We start from the raw sequence: 18,865 nt of genomic DNA on the forward strand, positions 1-18,865 counted from the left end.
TTCTCCTAATTTTAATTTATCTGATGATACTTTTATTTTATTGTCATTCTGAAATATGTATCTCCTAAATTCTTGAAATACTTGAAAAGTATTTCAAGTGAATGGAAGAAGACAGAGATGAAAGAGAATAAGGTCATTGTTTTTTGTGTGTGTGTTAATGGTGTCTAATCTATCTTGATTTGGAGTAAAATAATCACATGCTATGACAGTACACTGGGCTGAAAACACAACTCCAAGGCAAGTTATAGGGTCAGGTTGAGTATGTGTTGAGTAATTGACCTAAAACTAATTATCTCAGGATCCTTTCCCCTCTGAGCCACCTGCCATTTATTTTCATAGTGATCATTTAGAAGGAAGAGAGATTTTTATTTACAGGATTTTTTGAATCTTCATGGCTTTAAAATTCCTATGGATAGAATTTATGACTTTCATTTTTACATTCACTGAATTCTGAAGTAAATGTAGCAGTTCCTCCAATTATTAATACAATCAAAAAATCACAGGTAATAACAGAAATTTTGACTTTTTAACAAAAAGAAATCATAGATATTATCATATGATATTATAACTACTGCAGATATCTTGAAATATTGTTTTTTTTATTATTATCTAACACATGAGCATTTAGTAAGGCTGTTACTATCTTTTCATAATTAGGGACTTAATGAAGAATGCATGCAGCAGTATATCTAGAATTTGTTTTAAAATTATTTTAATTATTATATCTCAATATATTATATAAATAAAATATATAAGTATAATTATACATAAATATAGTTACATGTATTTGATTTCATACCTTTAAAATAAAATTATTCCAAATTTTTTAAGTTTTATCAAACCGCCAAATGAATCCATGACAAAAATGATTGAGAACTCCTATGAAATGTAAAGGGAATTCTTCCATTCTTCTTCCCTATTTTAATGTTCTAAAGAATCTGTTCTCCATTAAGCCTTTACATATTAGAGTAAGAGATCATCTTTAATGGAAGTCTTTAGTATTAAATCTGTGTAATAGCATTCTTTTCCTATAAAGATAGGATTGATTTGCTTAAAATATTTTACAGTATCCATTTTATCTTCATTAATATTTATAATGTAATTAATATATGAAATTATTTTGACCTATTCTTAAAGATCCCTCATTTAAAATGTAAAAGTCTTAAAGGAGAAAAAATTTCCATTTTGCCTCATATTATTATGCATTTATAATTAGAAGATTCACCTAATAAAATATAAATTTTAAATCATCTATGATTTTCATTACTTCCCTCTATTTTAATTATTGGATTTACATCATCACTTTCTGTTAGTGCATGTTTCTGGTATCTTGAAACACTTTTCTTCTTTGGCTCTTAATTTAATTTCTCATTACTTTTTGCATATATGATAATATGGTATCTTCTAGAACATGTAGCTCTCATTAGTCTTACAAAGATTTCCAGGAATACCTTGACAATCCTAAATAATCTCTTTTTTTCTGCATTTCTATTTTTCTTCTAAAAGAAATATAGATTTTCTTAGTAGAAATATAATAGTTGGATTTATATGTTTCTGTGTGATATAATGGAATGAATGCTTGAGAACTGACAACATTTCAGTTTCTTTTCCTAACTTTTATTGCTTTGATGATAATTAACAAGTTACTAAAGTCTTCTGAACTTCATTTTCTTCATTTTTATGTAGGGTATATTCTTCTATAACATGTTCCTTTGTAGTTATTATCTTAAACACAACATAATTTAACAGTTAATTAAAATGCCATTGAAGTTATTTAATTCAAAATTAGAGCCATTAGTTTAGCATCCATAAGTTTGTTTTTAGTAAACAGCATTTTGTATACCCTTGGAAGGTGAAAATATCACATAGATAAAAGCTGCTGCAGTATGATAATACCTCCCTTACTAGTGTAGATTTGCTTGATTTGGATTGGAATTTACACTCACGAATACTCTTGACCTATTCTTCCCCTTACCTTGGCACTCTGCAGTCGGATCTAAGCGCCACTGCTCCCTTGAGAAGACTCTGCTTCAAGTCAGTTACCACCTTGGTCCTGAGCCATCTTTCTTTTCATGAGGTATTTAATGCCAGACACACCCTTCAACCTAAATTTTTTTTCTTTTATAGATTCATGTCAAAGACCATTTGTGGATCTCTAAAATCTAGTGATGATGCTTTCTCATTCAGTAGGCATCACAGGCTCATAGATAACCACTTAAGCTTTGGTAGTAGAACTGAGAAGGGTATTTAATTTCTGCTTCAGTTTTCTTATCTGGGAAATGGGAAAAATTGATAGCTACATCACTAGGTTGTTTCTAGGATTCATTGAGACTATGTGTATAAAAAATGACTAGTGTCTAATTTTCAATAATGTTAGATATTATCAATATATTTACTGGAAATATTATTCTATATTACTTATCATTTGTAATAAACCTTTATGCCCTTTAATCATTTGTTTATCTCTGAGCAAAACTCTGACATAAGCTCTCTACTCTTCTTTTTCTCCAGTTTCAAGAATTTACTTCTTATCTCCATGTAACAACCATATCATTCCCTCTGGCCCAGACCTCTCATGAAAACTCCAACATTAGATTTACATTTGAATTGAAAACATCTTTATATGGATTCCTTTTGCTAAACCATGTGTCCACAGTGAAACACATCATCTTCCCTGCCATAACACCAGTTCCATTGCCCAACTATCCCATCTGTTAGTTGATCTGTCAAACTGGAAACTATGGAATCATCCTTCCCTCTTTCTTTTGGTATATTACCTAACCCTAGATAACATAGGATGATGAATGTCATGTTTCCTTCTTAGAAACTCTTCTGTATTTCTGCCATCTGTGTCCTATTTAAAGATCTTGGTTACTAGGGGTATAGCTCAGTGATAAAGTGATTGTCCAACATCCCTAACACTGCAAAAAGAAAGAAAGGGAAAAAAAAGTTTTTGTCATCTCACAAATTATTTTTCTCAGTAGCTTCTCACAGGATATCTCTCTCTCCATTCTTTCTTCCATTCTTCCTTGCAAATATCTGCCAGAAAGAGTTTCTTTTTGATTATGTGTTTGTTTGCTTGCTTTTTGTAGCGCTAGGAGTCAAATCCAGGGCCTTGTGCATGCTAGCAAGTTCTCTACCACTAAGCTATATACCCAGACCTAGAATGCTATTTTTCAAATTAAGTACTATTTGTACTCTGTAGTTTACTTGCTTGAGAAATGAAACGACTGTTGTTGTTGTTTTTTGTTTGTTTGTTTGTTTGTTTTTTGCCTGCCTTGTCACTAGCTTTTACTGCCTGTGTTTGAAAGCTCCCTACATTTTAGTTCTTTCCCCCACTGCTCACCACATGGTCCTATGATTTCAAAAACTAATAGTAACCACAATTGTAGTTCATATTCATTTTCCCTTCCCTCCAGCTATGTAAAATTTCTGTACCAAAACTTACCTATTAAAGCATTTCTTCTTTTCTGTGTTTTGTGGCCTAACTTGTTCTAACTTCCTTATGGATATATTTCCTATCTTGGTTCATCCACAGAGTAACAGGACACTGTCATTGTAAATGATAGAAACCAATATCAAAAACAAAGGGAAATTTCTTTACTCATATAACCATGAATGCTAGCATGCCAGGGGGTACAGATAAAAATGCAGCCCTGCTCCAGAGTGACAGACCCAGTGCCTTCACCTCACACTTCTCCTTCTCAGGAGACACCATTTCTCTCTTCATTTCAGCATGAGTCTAGAACCACAGCGGATGGCCATGCTTGGCTCATATTTTTACAGAGAATAAATAGAAATTCCAGAGAACAAAATCATTCTCTACATTTCTTTGAATTTGAAAACCCAAGCAAAAAACCTGATGAGCAGCTTAAGTAACATCTCTTCCTTTAAGGTCGACCACTGAGGCCAGGGGGTGAAGAACTCTAAGTATATAAATTTACACCTCATTAAGTATAAATTATTGTGTAACATTTTTAAAACATTAACATTTTACAATTTGTTAAGTGTAGTCACAACCAATAAATAAAGAGGCAGAGATGTGTATTACCAGGGAATGGAGTTATATACAAACCTCACAGATGGATTTCTCAGAAACTAGATAGGTACTATGTTTGCATCAATAAGGATGAATGAGTTCCTTGTTTTTTAACCTTTGGGTACTGATCTTATAGGTGCTCTACATCACCAGCCCTTTTTATTTATTTATTTTTATGGGATTCCTAAGTGTTTTTTATAATTAATTTTTAAAAATTTATGACAGTGGAATGCTTTACAATTCATATTACACATATAGAACACAATTTATTTATATCTTTGGTTGTATACAACTTATATTCACACAAATTTGTGTCTTGATACATGTACTTTGGATAATGATGACCATCACATTTCACAATCATTTCTAAACCCATGCCCCCTCCCTTACCCTCACACCCCTCTGCCCTATCTAGAGTTGGTCTATTCCTCCCATGCTCCCCCTCCCTACCCCACTATGAATCTTTTTCTTTTGAGATAGCATATTGTTACATTTCTGAGGCCAGCCTCAAACTTGCAATCCTCCTATCCCCGGGCCTTAGCCCTCAGCACAGCTGAGATTACAGGTGTGTGCCATCATGCCTAGAAAGAATGAGTTTTTATGAAACTTAAAGCATAATTATGGTCATTTCCTTTCTTCATAGCTGACCTACAATTCCATGAGCTCATGATCCAACATGGTCCCAAATCCATGGAATCTTCCTAAAGCTGATTTGCCCTTCTCAGTTCAAAGTTAAGAACAGATAGGACTGTTTAGAAATTTCTCACAAGTGCCCCCTGGAGGCTCGGTATCAAAGATATCTTGAGTTAAAGTGAGAAAGTAAACCACCTTGGCAGCCTCTGTACGCTTCAGAGAATAACTTGCTATCCTGTGTATTAGGTAATCCCAAATGGTTTACTACATTCCAGCATCCCAAAGGTAATATTAACGAATTAGAGAGTGGAGAAACAGCATGCTTTAGTGCAACAGAGTGAAAAGCCAACATGTTGGTACTGTCCTGGGATTTCATCAGTAGCAAAACGAGGACAAGAGAATTGGACCATGAGTGATTTTATTAAAACACTGGGTGAATCCAATCAAGATTTAGCCATTAAGATCCCTGATGACAGAGGATATGCCTGTTCTAATTTGCTTTGTGCAGTGCCTACATGGGCAACAGGGGTAGGGATCATGTTTTTAAGAAACACTGAAATGGTGTTACTGTGCAGCAGCTCAACTGGATACTCAGTTCACCACCTTATCTAATGAGCAGTGTTAGTTTAAAATTCTTGGAAGAAGGCTGTCAGCAGTGGAATAAACATTTGCCAGATATCTAACTGCAGATATGAATTGGGAGCCGTAGGTGTTAGCTGGAGCCTTGATACACGCAACAGCATAAAGAAGGTTTCTATTAAGAGGAATGGGTCATAGATAGTCACAGTGAACACCAACATCTAAGAATTTTATAGAAAAATAAACTTATGTGTGTAAGAACAGTAACCCTTGTTGAGCCCTTTTCTTAATGTGTCAGGCTCTATTCTAAGCATTTCCCATTCAAAATCAAATTGATCCTTATATTCACCTTATCAACATTTGATAATTGGAGATGCAAGTATCAAATTCACTATATATATATATATATATATATATATATATATATATATATATATATATATATATATCTCACAAATGCCAATGCCCTTTCCAAAAATTATCATCCTTCTGACTACAAAATTATGTTAGTTTCACATTGCCTAAGGATTTGAGAATCTTTTGTGACTGGAAGCTTTGGTCACCCACAGAGGATCATAGTTGTTGGGTTGAGCAGCCATAACAAAGAACCACAAACAGTTGACTTAAATGATAGAAATTTTTTCCTCACATTTCTAGTACATGAAAGCCCAAGGTCAAGATATCAGTGGGGTTTGCTCCTCCTGAAGACCACTTTCCTTGGCTTGTAGATTGTTATCTACTCCCCTGTCTTTACGTTTTTGTATTTTTTAAAGTCAATTTTAATGAATGTCTGTACATTGGTTGGGATGTACTTAAAGGTACTGAATCTGGAATCCATGGAAACTACCCAAGATTAAGAAACGTGTGATCTGCGTCAGACTTTCTCCACCCACTCACTTCTTTTTCTCACATTGAGAATTTTAGTGGCATTTATGAGTATATGAAACTTGTAGTCAAGACACCAATGCTTATCATTGGGATTCCTTCCAGAGGAAAGCTAAAATCACAATTCTTTTGGCCCCAGGCCAGGGTCTATTTCCTTTGCTTTAGAACAGATTCTCCTGGGCAATTTTTTGTTAATTAAAAAAAAAAGGTAAACACTGGCGTTATACATATCTCCAAATGCACAGGGTTTCCAGTGATTATCAGCAAACACTTTTAAATCCTTTAGATATTTATTTAGTGAGTTTTGTTCTCCCTTGACTTTATACATATGGAAAAAAATATATCACTTGATTGCTGTTGTTGAGATCTTTATTCAAATTGGCATGAGTACATTACAAATAACATAAACTAAGCAGTTCTTGAAAAGGCTGAAGTAGCTCAAAAGAACAAATAATGCTTGACATAAACTCTGGCAAATCCTGGTGGAGCAGATGAATAAACAATGAGTAGTGAGATAAATGGCAAGGTAGTGCCCTTCATTGGAGACTCTTTTTCATATTACCATAGCCACATTATTAGATATCCTTCCAATAAAGTCTGTACTGAATAGAATATCTGATTCCCTAAATACAAGATAAACTTAGCTTAGGAATTATTCACTACGTTCAGAAAGTGTTGAGAAATGGAAACTAGAATTTGAAGCAAGAACATGTAGAAGAAATGAGAATAAATCAGGCTAAAATATTCCTTGTCAGTATTACAATATAATAAAAGGACCTAGGAGAAAAAAATATAAGATCTCATTCTAAGAATTTTTAGAATATATATCATTCATATTTGAGAAGACAAATTCACAAAAAAAATGCTAAGTGATTTCTCAAAGTCCATGTAAATAATAAGTCAAAAGGACTCATTTAAAGCACTGTCAATTCACTCTATCCAAGTGCTTGTGACTAAGTTTTGCTCTTCATCACAGCATATTTTATCTTAGCCTAGCTCAGTCCTTTTAATCACAATTAATCCTGAGTAGGTTCAATACCAGAACTGCTATACAGAGCTATCTATAGTAGATGCTTAATAGTAATTTGCTAATGAAAATTTGATGTTCATTTTCTAAAAATTAATTTACTCAAAATATGCTTAGGCTTTCTAGACTCTTGAGATAAACTAGTAATTAAGAGGTAACCCCTTTTCTAATTAGCTCACAGTCTCTAAGGGAGTCAAATCAATAATTACAACATAACATGAAAATCCTAGAATATTAGAGTGGGGTGGGCATGATAAAATAGTAGAAGATACCTGTTTAAAAATGAAAAACTGTAGAATTATATCCCCTTCAGCTGAATCTTAAAGGATGCATAGGGATTCACTGAAGAGAAGATTATCTTAGCATAAAGAGATTGTGCAAAATTTAGAGATGTACGAAAGCATGGTGTATTTGTTGATCTGTGCACTATCTGGCAGGGCTGGAAGATGACTGTACATAAGGAAAAGGCAGCAGTAAGACAGGAGGAAAAAGGTTAGGCACTGGAGCATAAGAAGCCCTATATTCTATAAACTCCTCAAGGAGTTTGGTTTTCACCCTAAGGGAACAGGATGTAAACCCCCACTTCATATCAAACAGTATATTGGTAAAAATCTAATGCTAGTCCGATGTGCAGTTCAATAAAGTGAAAATAAACAGGTGGGATTAATTTAAAGATTATATTTTTAACTCGGTATTACAAAATTTTATCATTTAAACATGTAGTCAACATGATAAAATATTAATGAAATACCTTGTATTTTTCTTCTAAGAAAATGCTAAGTCTTTAAAATCAATTTTGTGTTTTACACTCACATATTAACTCAACTTAAAAACTAGCCAAATGACAGATACTTAAGAGCCACATGTAGCCAGAGGCTACCATGTTAGACAGGACAGATTAAAACTATAGATGAGAAATACCAAGGCCATAATGCAAGAATATAGCATGGTTACTCATCTTAAATGAATTTCAGAATTTGATAGCAACAGGAGCATAGACTTTGCACTTCATTTCGACTCTTTCTACTCTTTTTGAATCCAAACTGAGTCCTTCCTCTCAGTATTGTGTCCTTTCAGAGGGAATCTGGCAAGCACAGGACCCAGACAGTGCAAATTTAAACTAGAGAACAGGGTGGCAGGCCAGCGAGTTGCTGTCAAAGAAGCTACTTTATTTCAGCAAAGGCTGTCAAGCATGAACAACTTTGGCTGCGCTGCAGAGGATTTTCTGCCTTCAGTGGTATGGGAGAATTTCTGCATTGTCATTAGATCCTGTTAGAATCAAGGATCAGAGGTGACTAGCGAGCTAAAACAGAGGCAAATGAATAACTTGCCAGCCCACTCGGCCCATTGACACACAGTTCCATATAGATGCTGTCCTTTCTCTGCAAATGGAATCACTGTTAATGAGATGGGCACTGCAGGCGTCAGCTGTGAAGCTGACAACTTAGGGAGAAAGCAGAAAGAAGTAGAATTCTTGAGAGTTAGAGTGGGAATCTGGGTCATAGCTTCTGTCTCAACTTTTATTTTCTTCTGGGAAGAATAGCCAGAGAAAGAAATGAGTCAAAGACTGCAGTATTTTTATGAAAATGAGAAAGTTTTCTTTTTTAATTTTGCAAATCTCAATTTAAGCTATATTACCAAATTATAAAAAAACTTAAAATCCTACAGAATTTTTTTATATCAGAATCAATTTCTTTGCCTTTTCCCTGTTCTCCTCTGAGATTCCTCGTCCCCAGCAATGATGCTGTTATGAAAATAATACAAGATTGGTGGCATGTCTCTTTCCAAGAGCCCCTTCTTATTTTATAGGCCTTTATCTAAAGAAACACCATAATTAAGCATAACATATTTTAAAGAAAATCCTTGAGATTCAAACACCAATTCTCAGAAATGGAATGGGTTGGATCAGTTAGGGATAAACCATATGTTTTTAACCTATATAGAAGCCGGGCGGTGGGGGGAACTTGTTAAATAATGCATAGTTTGCTGATATGTGTTCAATTTAATAGTATCTGAAATTAGTTTCAAAGGAAGCAGTGGTGGGTAGAAGAAGTGTCTTTGGATGAACCACTGAGCTAAGCTGAGCAATCCTCCCTATACTGGCTTAAGAGTATCAATACGCTGTAGGAAGATAGCATGGGCTTTGAAATTTGATGAATAGTGTTTGAAATTTCATTCCTTCCATTGCCTCTCTATAAATACTTTGGCAAATTCTTTCAGCATTCCCAATTTATTTACAAACGTGGGAAATAATAGCTACCTCAGATGTTTAGTTCATTTTAATAATACAATATATTTGAAGTGACTAGTGCAGTTCTTGGTATTTATCATTAACTTCTTACCAAATAGTTTGGCAGGTGCTAGGTAAATATTGTTCAGGATGCACATGATGATGATGATGATGATGATGATGATGATGATTATGATGATGATAAAATCCACAATCTATTGAGTTCTTACTCTGAACAATGCCCTGCGATAAGAACTTAGTACCTAAGTTTCCCCTATCTAAAAAATGAACAAAAAACCCCTTTATTTTGATTTCCATATTCTGATCTATTAATTATTTTTTTAAAAAAATACTTAGTTGTCAATGTGCCTTTATTTTATTTATTTTTATCTGGTGCTGAGAATTGAACTCAATGCCTCACATGTGCTAGACAAGTGCTCTACTACTGAGCCACAACCCAAGCCCACCACCATACTTCTTACTCTTCTTCAACCCAAGTGTTTCAAAGAAGTCAAACAATTCAGTGGTCTTTATTTTCTACTCTTATTCACACAAGCCAAAGCCTATTATTCTTGTTTGTTTATTTGTTTGTTTGTTTGTTTTCTGATACTGGGTGTTGAATCCAGGGATATGTTTCCCACTGAGTTGCACCCTTGTCCATTTTATTTTGACACAGGGTCTCTCATAATTGCTGAGGCCTCACTCAGTATGTTGCTGCCACTGGTCTCAAACTTGCAATTCTCCTGTCTCAGCCTCCTGTGTGACTGGAATTACAGATATGTACTATTGTGCCCAGCACAGAGGACTAGACTATTCTGTGTGACTTCTAGAATGTTGCCAAAATTAGCAGATATTTTCACTACACATTTAGTATTCAACCTAGTTAGTAGAAAGGAGAAAATAAAATCATTATTGTCTCTTGGTTTCCATAAGAAAATACATTTCCTTGGTTTCTGGTGTTCTATGTTGCCTTTGTGAATGTTTCCTTCTCAATTAATGTGTGAATATTTGAGTGTCTTAGTGTATAATTCAGAACTATCTTCCTCTTGCATCCTTTACTTTCATCTATTACTGTTGTTATCCATATTCTGAGGATTCTCAAATAGAAATCTCTGTTCTCTGAGCCAGAATGTCCTGATTCATTTCCTACCTGTCATCTCTACTTGTATATTTCACAGAAGCTTAAACAACATTTCCAAAACTTGGAATTGTTTCCAAATCTAATTTTTTTCTGATTTGTTTCTCTCAGTTCATTCAACCCAATTATATAAACTAGAGTTACTGGAGGGAATAGTAACACTTTTGATTCCTGGTCCTACAACCCATACCAAAATGGCATTTAAACTTATTATCCAGACGTGTTGCAGTTATAACTGTCAGGTATTCTTTCATTGACTGAGTACACTGTCCTCTGCCAATATGACTTTGTATGGTCAGTTTTTACCCTTGTTCTTCAAATCAAACTTCTTATTCTAGACCCATACCTGGTATCCTTATACCCCATATCACTTAGAAAACTACTTGTAATATACTTTTATGACAAAATTCAATAGCCCTGGTTTGTATTTTCATAAATAATATTTTATATATGTGTGGTTAAAAATCCATAGTTGTAGTTATACACATTTATAGCCTATACTATAGTTCTTCACAAATAACTGTTATACAAGCAATTATTTTTTTCTGCTGAGTTCATTATGGGAGTATTAATGAAATGTTGCTGACATAATGGATTCTTAAACAACTATCTAAAGTGAATTTGCTAAATGAGATCTTTCTAGCACCAATAATAATAGCTCCAATTAAAAAAAAATTCTGGATGTGAGCCAATAATGCCCAGCTTCATGTGGAATACTGTATCATATGGGTCATGTTTTAGAGAAACTACAGCAGAGGGTTTGAACTAATTGAGCCATTGATGAAAACATAGAAATTTCTAGAAAGGGTTTTCAAAGCCATAAAATTATTATAAGTCATGGAACCTTGATGACAATACATGATAGTTGATGCTAACTTTCAAAACAGTCTTTACAAAAAGTTTCCATTCATATCTCAGGCATCCAAACCACCTAGGTCTTAGTTATTTGATCATATTTAAAAATATTCCTTGTACCATGTAACTTCCTTTTCTCCTTCCGTTCAATATATACACATTATTTTGTTGTGAGGATAGACATCTGTCTTGAAGAACTTGTATAATACAGGAAGATAAACATGATTGCAATATAGCCTTAAAAATGCTATACTCATTGCACATGTGGCTTTTATGGGTGAAAAGGTATATATTTTTAAAAATAAAGGAGTATAATGTTTATAAAAGAGATCAATAAAATGAGAGGATGTTTCATTCTCAGGCATTCCTCACATTCCTCATTCCTGTCTATTTTAGTTACCCACTAGTTTAAGCCTTAACCCCCTCAATATCGTAGTTTGGGCTAATATTGCTTGATGAACATCCGACCCCTATCAAAGGGCAGAATTTAGTGACTGATTGAAGCTGCTCATGTGTATTTTTTAGGTAAGGACATAATGTAGCAACTCCCATGAGAAAAAGCTTTGATTTTCTTCACTAACTGATGTCAGTAAGATGCAGCACGGCCATAGCAGCAACAAGGGATTACCATTAAATGCCTTATAGAATGTATTTTTAAGTAATCACTTATATGGGAATTTTAATTTCACCTTTTTGGTGAATGATAACTTGGACCAACTAAGATTAAAAGTCCTAATTTGGAAGATGGAGCCCAATACTTTCTTTAAAGTGACTATTTCCTATAATGAAGGATTTCTGAAAGAGTACTCCATATTCATTTAGTATCTACTTGATGATCTTATTTGAACAAATATACATATCATTTCAAGATTTTTATTTGCCTTCTGTGGAGGATGTAGGAGTAAATGGAACAAAGAAAAAGTATCAAAGAAAGAAAACTTATTTGTGTCTATTATTATGATTCTAATTATTAGTCTAATTTTGAGTCTTGTGATAATTTTCCCCAATACATGAGCTGTTCTAAGCTGCTTTTATACAGCATGTTGTATAAATAAAAACAATGTTAAAACAAAGGTTTTTGGAGAGATGCTAAAGACTATGAATTTCTCAATGTTTTTCTTGTTGATGAATATTTTGAAAAAATTTATTATTTTCATCATAATCACTATACCTCACTTCAAATTATTTATGTAATTGCCTCAGCATTAAATCAAAGCACTGAGTGGAAGGTAGTTGAAAAATGGAGATGGCTAAAAATAAATCTAAGAATAATAGATTAGTCAGATTAGTGTAAAACCAGTAATTTAGGCCCCTGGGCACGTTTCAGAAAGCACCCTTTAAACATTACTAATTGCAAAATAACTGGATTGCCCACCTGCCATCATCACAGAGGCTTCTTGTTGCTTTCAATTCTGGAAAAGGAAAAAAGTTGCAGCTGGTCCACCACTGAGTTTGGCTGGGACTCAAGCAGGCCTACTCTGCTTTGCCCTTTTGCAATTTGTCCATGAAGACAGAACTATGCAAAAATCTACCCTCAGCCAGGCACCGTGGCACATGTTTGTTATCCCAGCAGTTCCAGAGGAGGACCACGAATTCAAGGCAACAGCAAGGCACTAAGCAACTCAGTGAGACCCTCTCTTTAAATTAAATGCAAAATATGGCTGGGGACGTGGCCTAATGGCCAAGTTCCCCTGAGTTCAATCTCTGGTAAATGCTCCCCGCACACACACAAAAAAAGAAAAACAACCATCTGTGTCTGAAGGTCACATTTGCAGCAAGGCACCTATGTCATGGTGGAGCACACACAGTTTCAGGAATCAGAAGATACATGTTCAAGGCAACACTCAGACACCTATTTGCTACGATTGGATTTTAATTTCATCAGCTATGAGGAGAACATGATATTTACCTTTACACAGTTTTTGTAAGGAGCACTGAGCTAATATATATGAAGTGAACTGACTTTTCCAAATCAAACTGTTATACCATGTAGTTATTTATAAATAAGTCATCTCACTTCTAGGCATGGGAAACTGTGCAACTGAATGCCCAATGCTCATTGCTCTTTGTTCATTTGATGTCTATTTCTTCTGATGAAGTTCTAGTTCCTAGGTCTAGTTGATTTTTAGACCAGTTACCTATTTTTGCATTCTACAGCTTGCCTGACTTGTAATACGCTCCTGCATACTTCAAACCAAACTCCCTTGCCCAACTAATCTTCAAAAATGCAGAAAATGGGCCTAATGTGATTTATAAAGCTTTAAAAATGCTCAAAATGTATCTAAAATTGAAAGCATCTTCATATAGGAAAGAGAAAGCAGATACCATTTGAACTTTTGAGACTTCTGAGAACCTCAGAAGAGTGGAGGGAGCAGAACCCGCACTCTTGAAGCTCTCCGGGTGAAGTTCAGTCTTCATTTACTGCTCATGCATATAAAATACAGGGTCATTGTAGACCTAACTGCCTTATCTGCTTTATCCATGGAATGGGGGTTGAATTACTTGCCTCAAAATATTATTTCAGGAGTCAAATGGGATCACATCTATAAAGAAAGATGTGCTTTCTATAGAGTTGATTATAAATATCAATTTCTGTTTTTCATATTTAAAAGAGAGCCATTATTCATTAACCCCTGGATTTTGGAAAGGACTTTGAATTTATTTACCATCAACTTACCTATGGTTACATAGAATAAAACTTAAAATGTTTTTCATGAGCTTATACACTTATTTATGATAAAACTTAATCTAAATAAACCATATGGGATTTTTAGTTAAGAGCAAACTATAAATTCTGATGGCTATTAACATAATTTAGTATATCTAATATTTTATACAATGTAATACTCTATAAAAAATATTTGTATGACAACATCTATACAATATATAGTATACATATTACATGTATATACTGTGTCTTTTAACACAAAAATCTTAATGAATGTGTATTTCCATAACAGAATACCTGATGCTAGATAATGTATAATGGAAAAAGGCTTATTTAGTTCATGACAATGGTGACTAGAAAGTCCATACATCATATTTCTGGGGTCCAGTTACAATACACGTGGTAGGGAAACAAAAAGGGAATGTACTATAACAGGAAGAGCAAGGTAACAAGAGACTGGGTAAGAGCCTTTCATAACAACCAGTGGGAAAAATCTACTCGTACCAGACATTACCTACTTCCAGAAGACAGTATTAATGAACTCATGGGTATAGACCTCCCCACCAACCTTATTACCAAGCCCCTCCTCTTAAAGGTTCTACCACCTCCACATTGTCACTCTGGGACCAAACTTCTAACATATGAATCTTTGGGTTATAAAGCATATCCAAACAAAAGCAGTGGGGTAAAATTATCATAAAGAGAAAAGCAATGAGAAGTTCAATTCAATGGAGACAAAAAATGTAGCTATAAACCATACATGATTTTGCAGTTGAATATAAGAATGAATCTATGGGAAATCAAATCAGTATGTTGATGAGACATCTGCTCACCTATGTTGATCATATTACTACTCATAATAACTAAGAAATGGAAGAACATAAGTGTCCATAAACTGATGAATGAATAAGGAAAATGCAGTATATAAAGATATATTGCATATATTCCATTACTTATATATAGAGAGAGATATATAGATATAGATATAGATATATATCATGCATGAAATGTAGAATCTGTAATGTAATGTTTGGAAAAGACCAAACAATGCATGATAAATTACAATTAGGAGTAAAAAGTTCTTTTTTACTGTTACACAGCAGAGTCACCAAGGAAAACAATAATGAACTGTACAGTTCAAAAGCTAGAAGAATTTTTTTTTTTAATTTTCCATAAATAAATTATAAAAATTCAAAGAGGTAGATATGTTTAACCTGATCTAAGCATTATACAATGTATAGATGTATCAAAGCATTACATGTTACCCATGTTACACATTAGTATGCATAATACTGCTTTTTATCCATTTGCTAAAAGTAAATTTAATTTAAAAATGGAAAACAAATTAATAATACTTGATAATTGTTTTTAAAATGAACTATTTTGAATCAAAAGGGAAGCTGAATTACTTGGACTTTTATGATGTTCTCTGTCTCAGTAAAAATATAAAAGATCAATGAATGTATTTGTAATGTAATTTGATTTTTAACTTGTCTAAGACAAATAAGTCAGTGAAATAACAAAACCTCAAATTCAGATTCTCAAGTTCCATGTCCAACACCATCAAGAGACCTGCACACTCTTAACTCTTTTGCATCCTAAGTGTATCCAATTAATGTGATTCTCTCATTTCACTTTCCTTTTGCTTATCCATGTTTTCACACAGGCAACTATGGTGAAAGTGGAATGGAGGCTTTCAAAGATATGTCAGCCAAGGAAGGGATTTGCATTGCCCACTCTTACAAAATCTACAGCAACGCAGGGGAGCAGAGCTTCGACAAGTTGCTGAAAAAGCTCAGAAGTCACTTGCCCAAGGCACGGGTGGTGGCCTGCTTCTGTGAGGGCATGACAGTGAGAGGTCTGCTGATGGCTATGAGACGCCTGGGTCTTGCAGGAGAATTTCTGCTTCTGGGCAGGTGAGTAACAATGAGAAAATCCACATACAGTTAATGCCATGGTTTTGGCAGCATGTTATCTTTTGATGCATGAGGACAGATGCTTTAGAATTTTAAGCTGTTCAGTGGAAGCAGAGCTTAAGTATCATAAAGTACCAGTACTGAAGAAAATCATGGAAAATAAATAGATAGGCCTTGTACAGATTAATAAAGATAAGAGGAATGAACACAGAGAGATGAGTCCTTACCTCCTCAAAAATATAACTAAATGAGATGGATTCTTAAGTGCCTAGGTTAATATCTTGAGAAATAAACACATATCAAACTTGTTTCTGTTCCTTTTGAGGTTGATTATGAGGACTATATAGGTTTAATATGTAATATAGAATAATAGGATTTGGGGTTAAAAATAAGGAATTACTTTAGAACTAATTTTTAAAACCTTGGTAAATTAACTCAAAATTTCCATATTCCAAACATGTTTTTACCTTTTCAGATTGCCTTGTCTGCATTGTTACTAGGACAGTGTTCTAAAACATTAACTTTTACAAGGATTGATATTAATATCCAGAAAGTTTACTTGATTGGCACAGGTCAGACCCTTACCTGCTAATATTGCTGAATCAGTGTATTAATCAAGTTCTCCAGAGAAACAATCAAAAGTGAATGTATACACACTTTATAATATACGTATGAGGGTTTTTTTTTATAAGGAATTAGGTCATATGTTTAAGGAGGCTGTGAATTCATAAGAACTGCAATTGGCAATCTAGAAATCTGGGAAAGCTGACATGTAGTTCAAGTCTGAGTACAGGTTGAGGACTCCAAGAGCTGGCAGTGTTAAGTTTCAGTCTGAAAGCCACCAACCTCCAGACTCCAGAAGAACCAAAGTTTGACCCCAAATCCAAAGCCTGGGAAGGACCAATGTCCCAGCTGATGCAGTTACACAAAAACGGTTTCCTCTTACCCAACCCCTTCCTTCTGTTGAGGTTTCCAGTTGCTCAGATGAAGCACATCCACATGAAAAAGTATACTCTCAATCTACTGATTCAAATGGTTTTATCCAAAACACTTTCACAAACACAGGGATGATAATATTTGGCCATATATCTGAGCACCTGTGGCCCAATTGCTGCACAAAACTGTTATGATACTTAAGTGGAATCTATAGTCTGAATGTGTGAATGAAACATTCACCCCTGAGATGCAACATCACGGTTTGTCAACAATGTGTAAGTTTCTACCATTCCACACTGTTTTAAGAGGTTACCACGCATCATATCATGTATTAAGAAGCAGCCAATTTAATGAATAGCAAAAGCCTTAGAAACCACTGCCTTTCTTAATATTTCTGTCCACAGTAGAAACACATCTTATTTGCTGTTGACTTTTGATGTCTTGTTAAAGAGAACATTCTTTATTTTCCAAATGCTTAACTGACCTTCTGTGGTCAAACTCAGCTCCTGCTTGAGACATTTTCTGACAGTCATTTTGTGTAACTAATTCTTTCTGTCTGATCTGATTGATGAGGCTATTTTGGTATGAGGTCATACATCCTTCATAAAAATGGTATTGAGTGAGGTTTCTTTTTCATCGATGTTATACATTTTGTCTAAAATTTTCCCTAGCTGGCAGGTGAAGCATCAGTTAGTTTCATACACACCAAGGATATACTCAGTGACAATATTCTCATTCCCAAATCTAGTGTTACCACTAGGGTTTAAACAACAGGAAAGATACTGGCATTAAGTATTTTATGATAGCAAGTTAAGAATTCTGCAGCTCCAATCTGCTGAAACTGTCAGTATTAAATGACAAGATTGGTAGTATTTACCAAAAAAATTGGTCTTTACTATATTTTCAATTTTCCATCTATGATTTTATTGCTGGCTATACCATAAAGTTAAAATTATATATTTCACGTATTTTAAAATTTATTCTTAATATACTAATAATGGGAAATGATCTCCAAATTATTTAATTCCTGCAAGAACAAATATAAAAATATAACCTTAGTTATATTTTCAATCCCTTTATTGATTGGTTACATCATAGTTTACATTTGCACGCGCACTAGTTCATTTCATTTTTCAATATTTTTGTTAGAAAAGTCTTCTTTACTCTGAATTTTAAATATGACACTGCTATTTTCAACTCTTGGCTCATGTTCTTTTCTTTAAAAGTGGCATGTTTTACTCTTTCAGATATCTGAAAACCACAGTATGGTTCTAAGTTCCATTCAACTTATTTCTCAAACATTCCTACTTACTACAACCATCTTAGAGAGATGGTATTGTGGTTGTTAATGAAAATATTTTTCATAACCATTTATCAAATAGGACCACTTATCAAATGTTTTGTGCCAATTACTATGTTGAGCACTTTACATACATCATCTCATTTAATCATTCATTTGAAAAGTATTGATGTCTCCCATGTGTTACACTGCTTATGTAATCAATGAATGAAACAGACAATAATTATTACTTTTATGGAGCTTACAGGTAGGAGGTAACAAATGCTATGAAAAAATACATCCAAGAAAAATCTGCATGATGTTTCATTTTATAGAAAAAGATTCTAAAGCTCAATAAATATTAAATAATAGTGCTATGGAAGAGAAAAGCAAAATTTAATAGTTGTAAGAAAAGAGTTAGAACATCTACCCTCTTTCATTATACAAATGAGAAGACTTAAACCCTCAAAATTTGGATGGCATACCTAGTCACATAATTTAAATTCCATGCCTCATAACCAAGTGATTTTTTTTTTTGACATGTGAATTTTATTTTATTTTTACCTTTATACATGTACTTTGTGGGGGGTTTTTTGCATTACAATTCTTAATACACATATATACCACAATTTGTCTATCTCTGTTTATATATATAAAGTATGCCCCTGTGATTTTCTTTA

General features: G+C 33.9%; 1 protein-coding gene across 3 annotated transcripts in view; it reads left to right on the forward strand.

Moving 5' to 3' along the window:
* Positions 1 to 18,865, forward strand: part of Grm5 (glutamate metabotropic receptor 5) — a 464,549-nt gene that overhangs the window by 163,506 nt on the left and 282,178 nt on the right. For all 3 annotated transcript variants that reach the window (XM_046439401.2, XM_046439400.2, XM_058577374.1), the window contains exon 3: positions 15,721 to 15,970. In XM_046439401.2, coding sequence (XP_046295357.1) covers positions 15,721 to 15,970 — 250 coding nt within the window. The remainder of the gene's footprint in view (positions 1 to 15,720; positions 15,971 to 18,865) is intronic.

The sequence above is a fragment of the Marmota monax genome, unplaced genomic scaffold (genome assembly GCF_021218885.2).
Source record: "Marmota monax isolate L192 unplaced genomic scaffold, Marmota_monax_Labrador192_F-V1.1 WCK01_AAM20220418_F8-fsc00096, whole genome shotgun sequence".
Lineage (NCBI taxonomy): Eukaryota > Metazoa > Chordata > Mammalia > Rodentia > Sciuridae > Marmota > Marmota monax.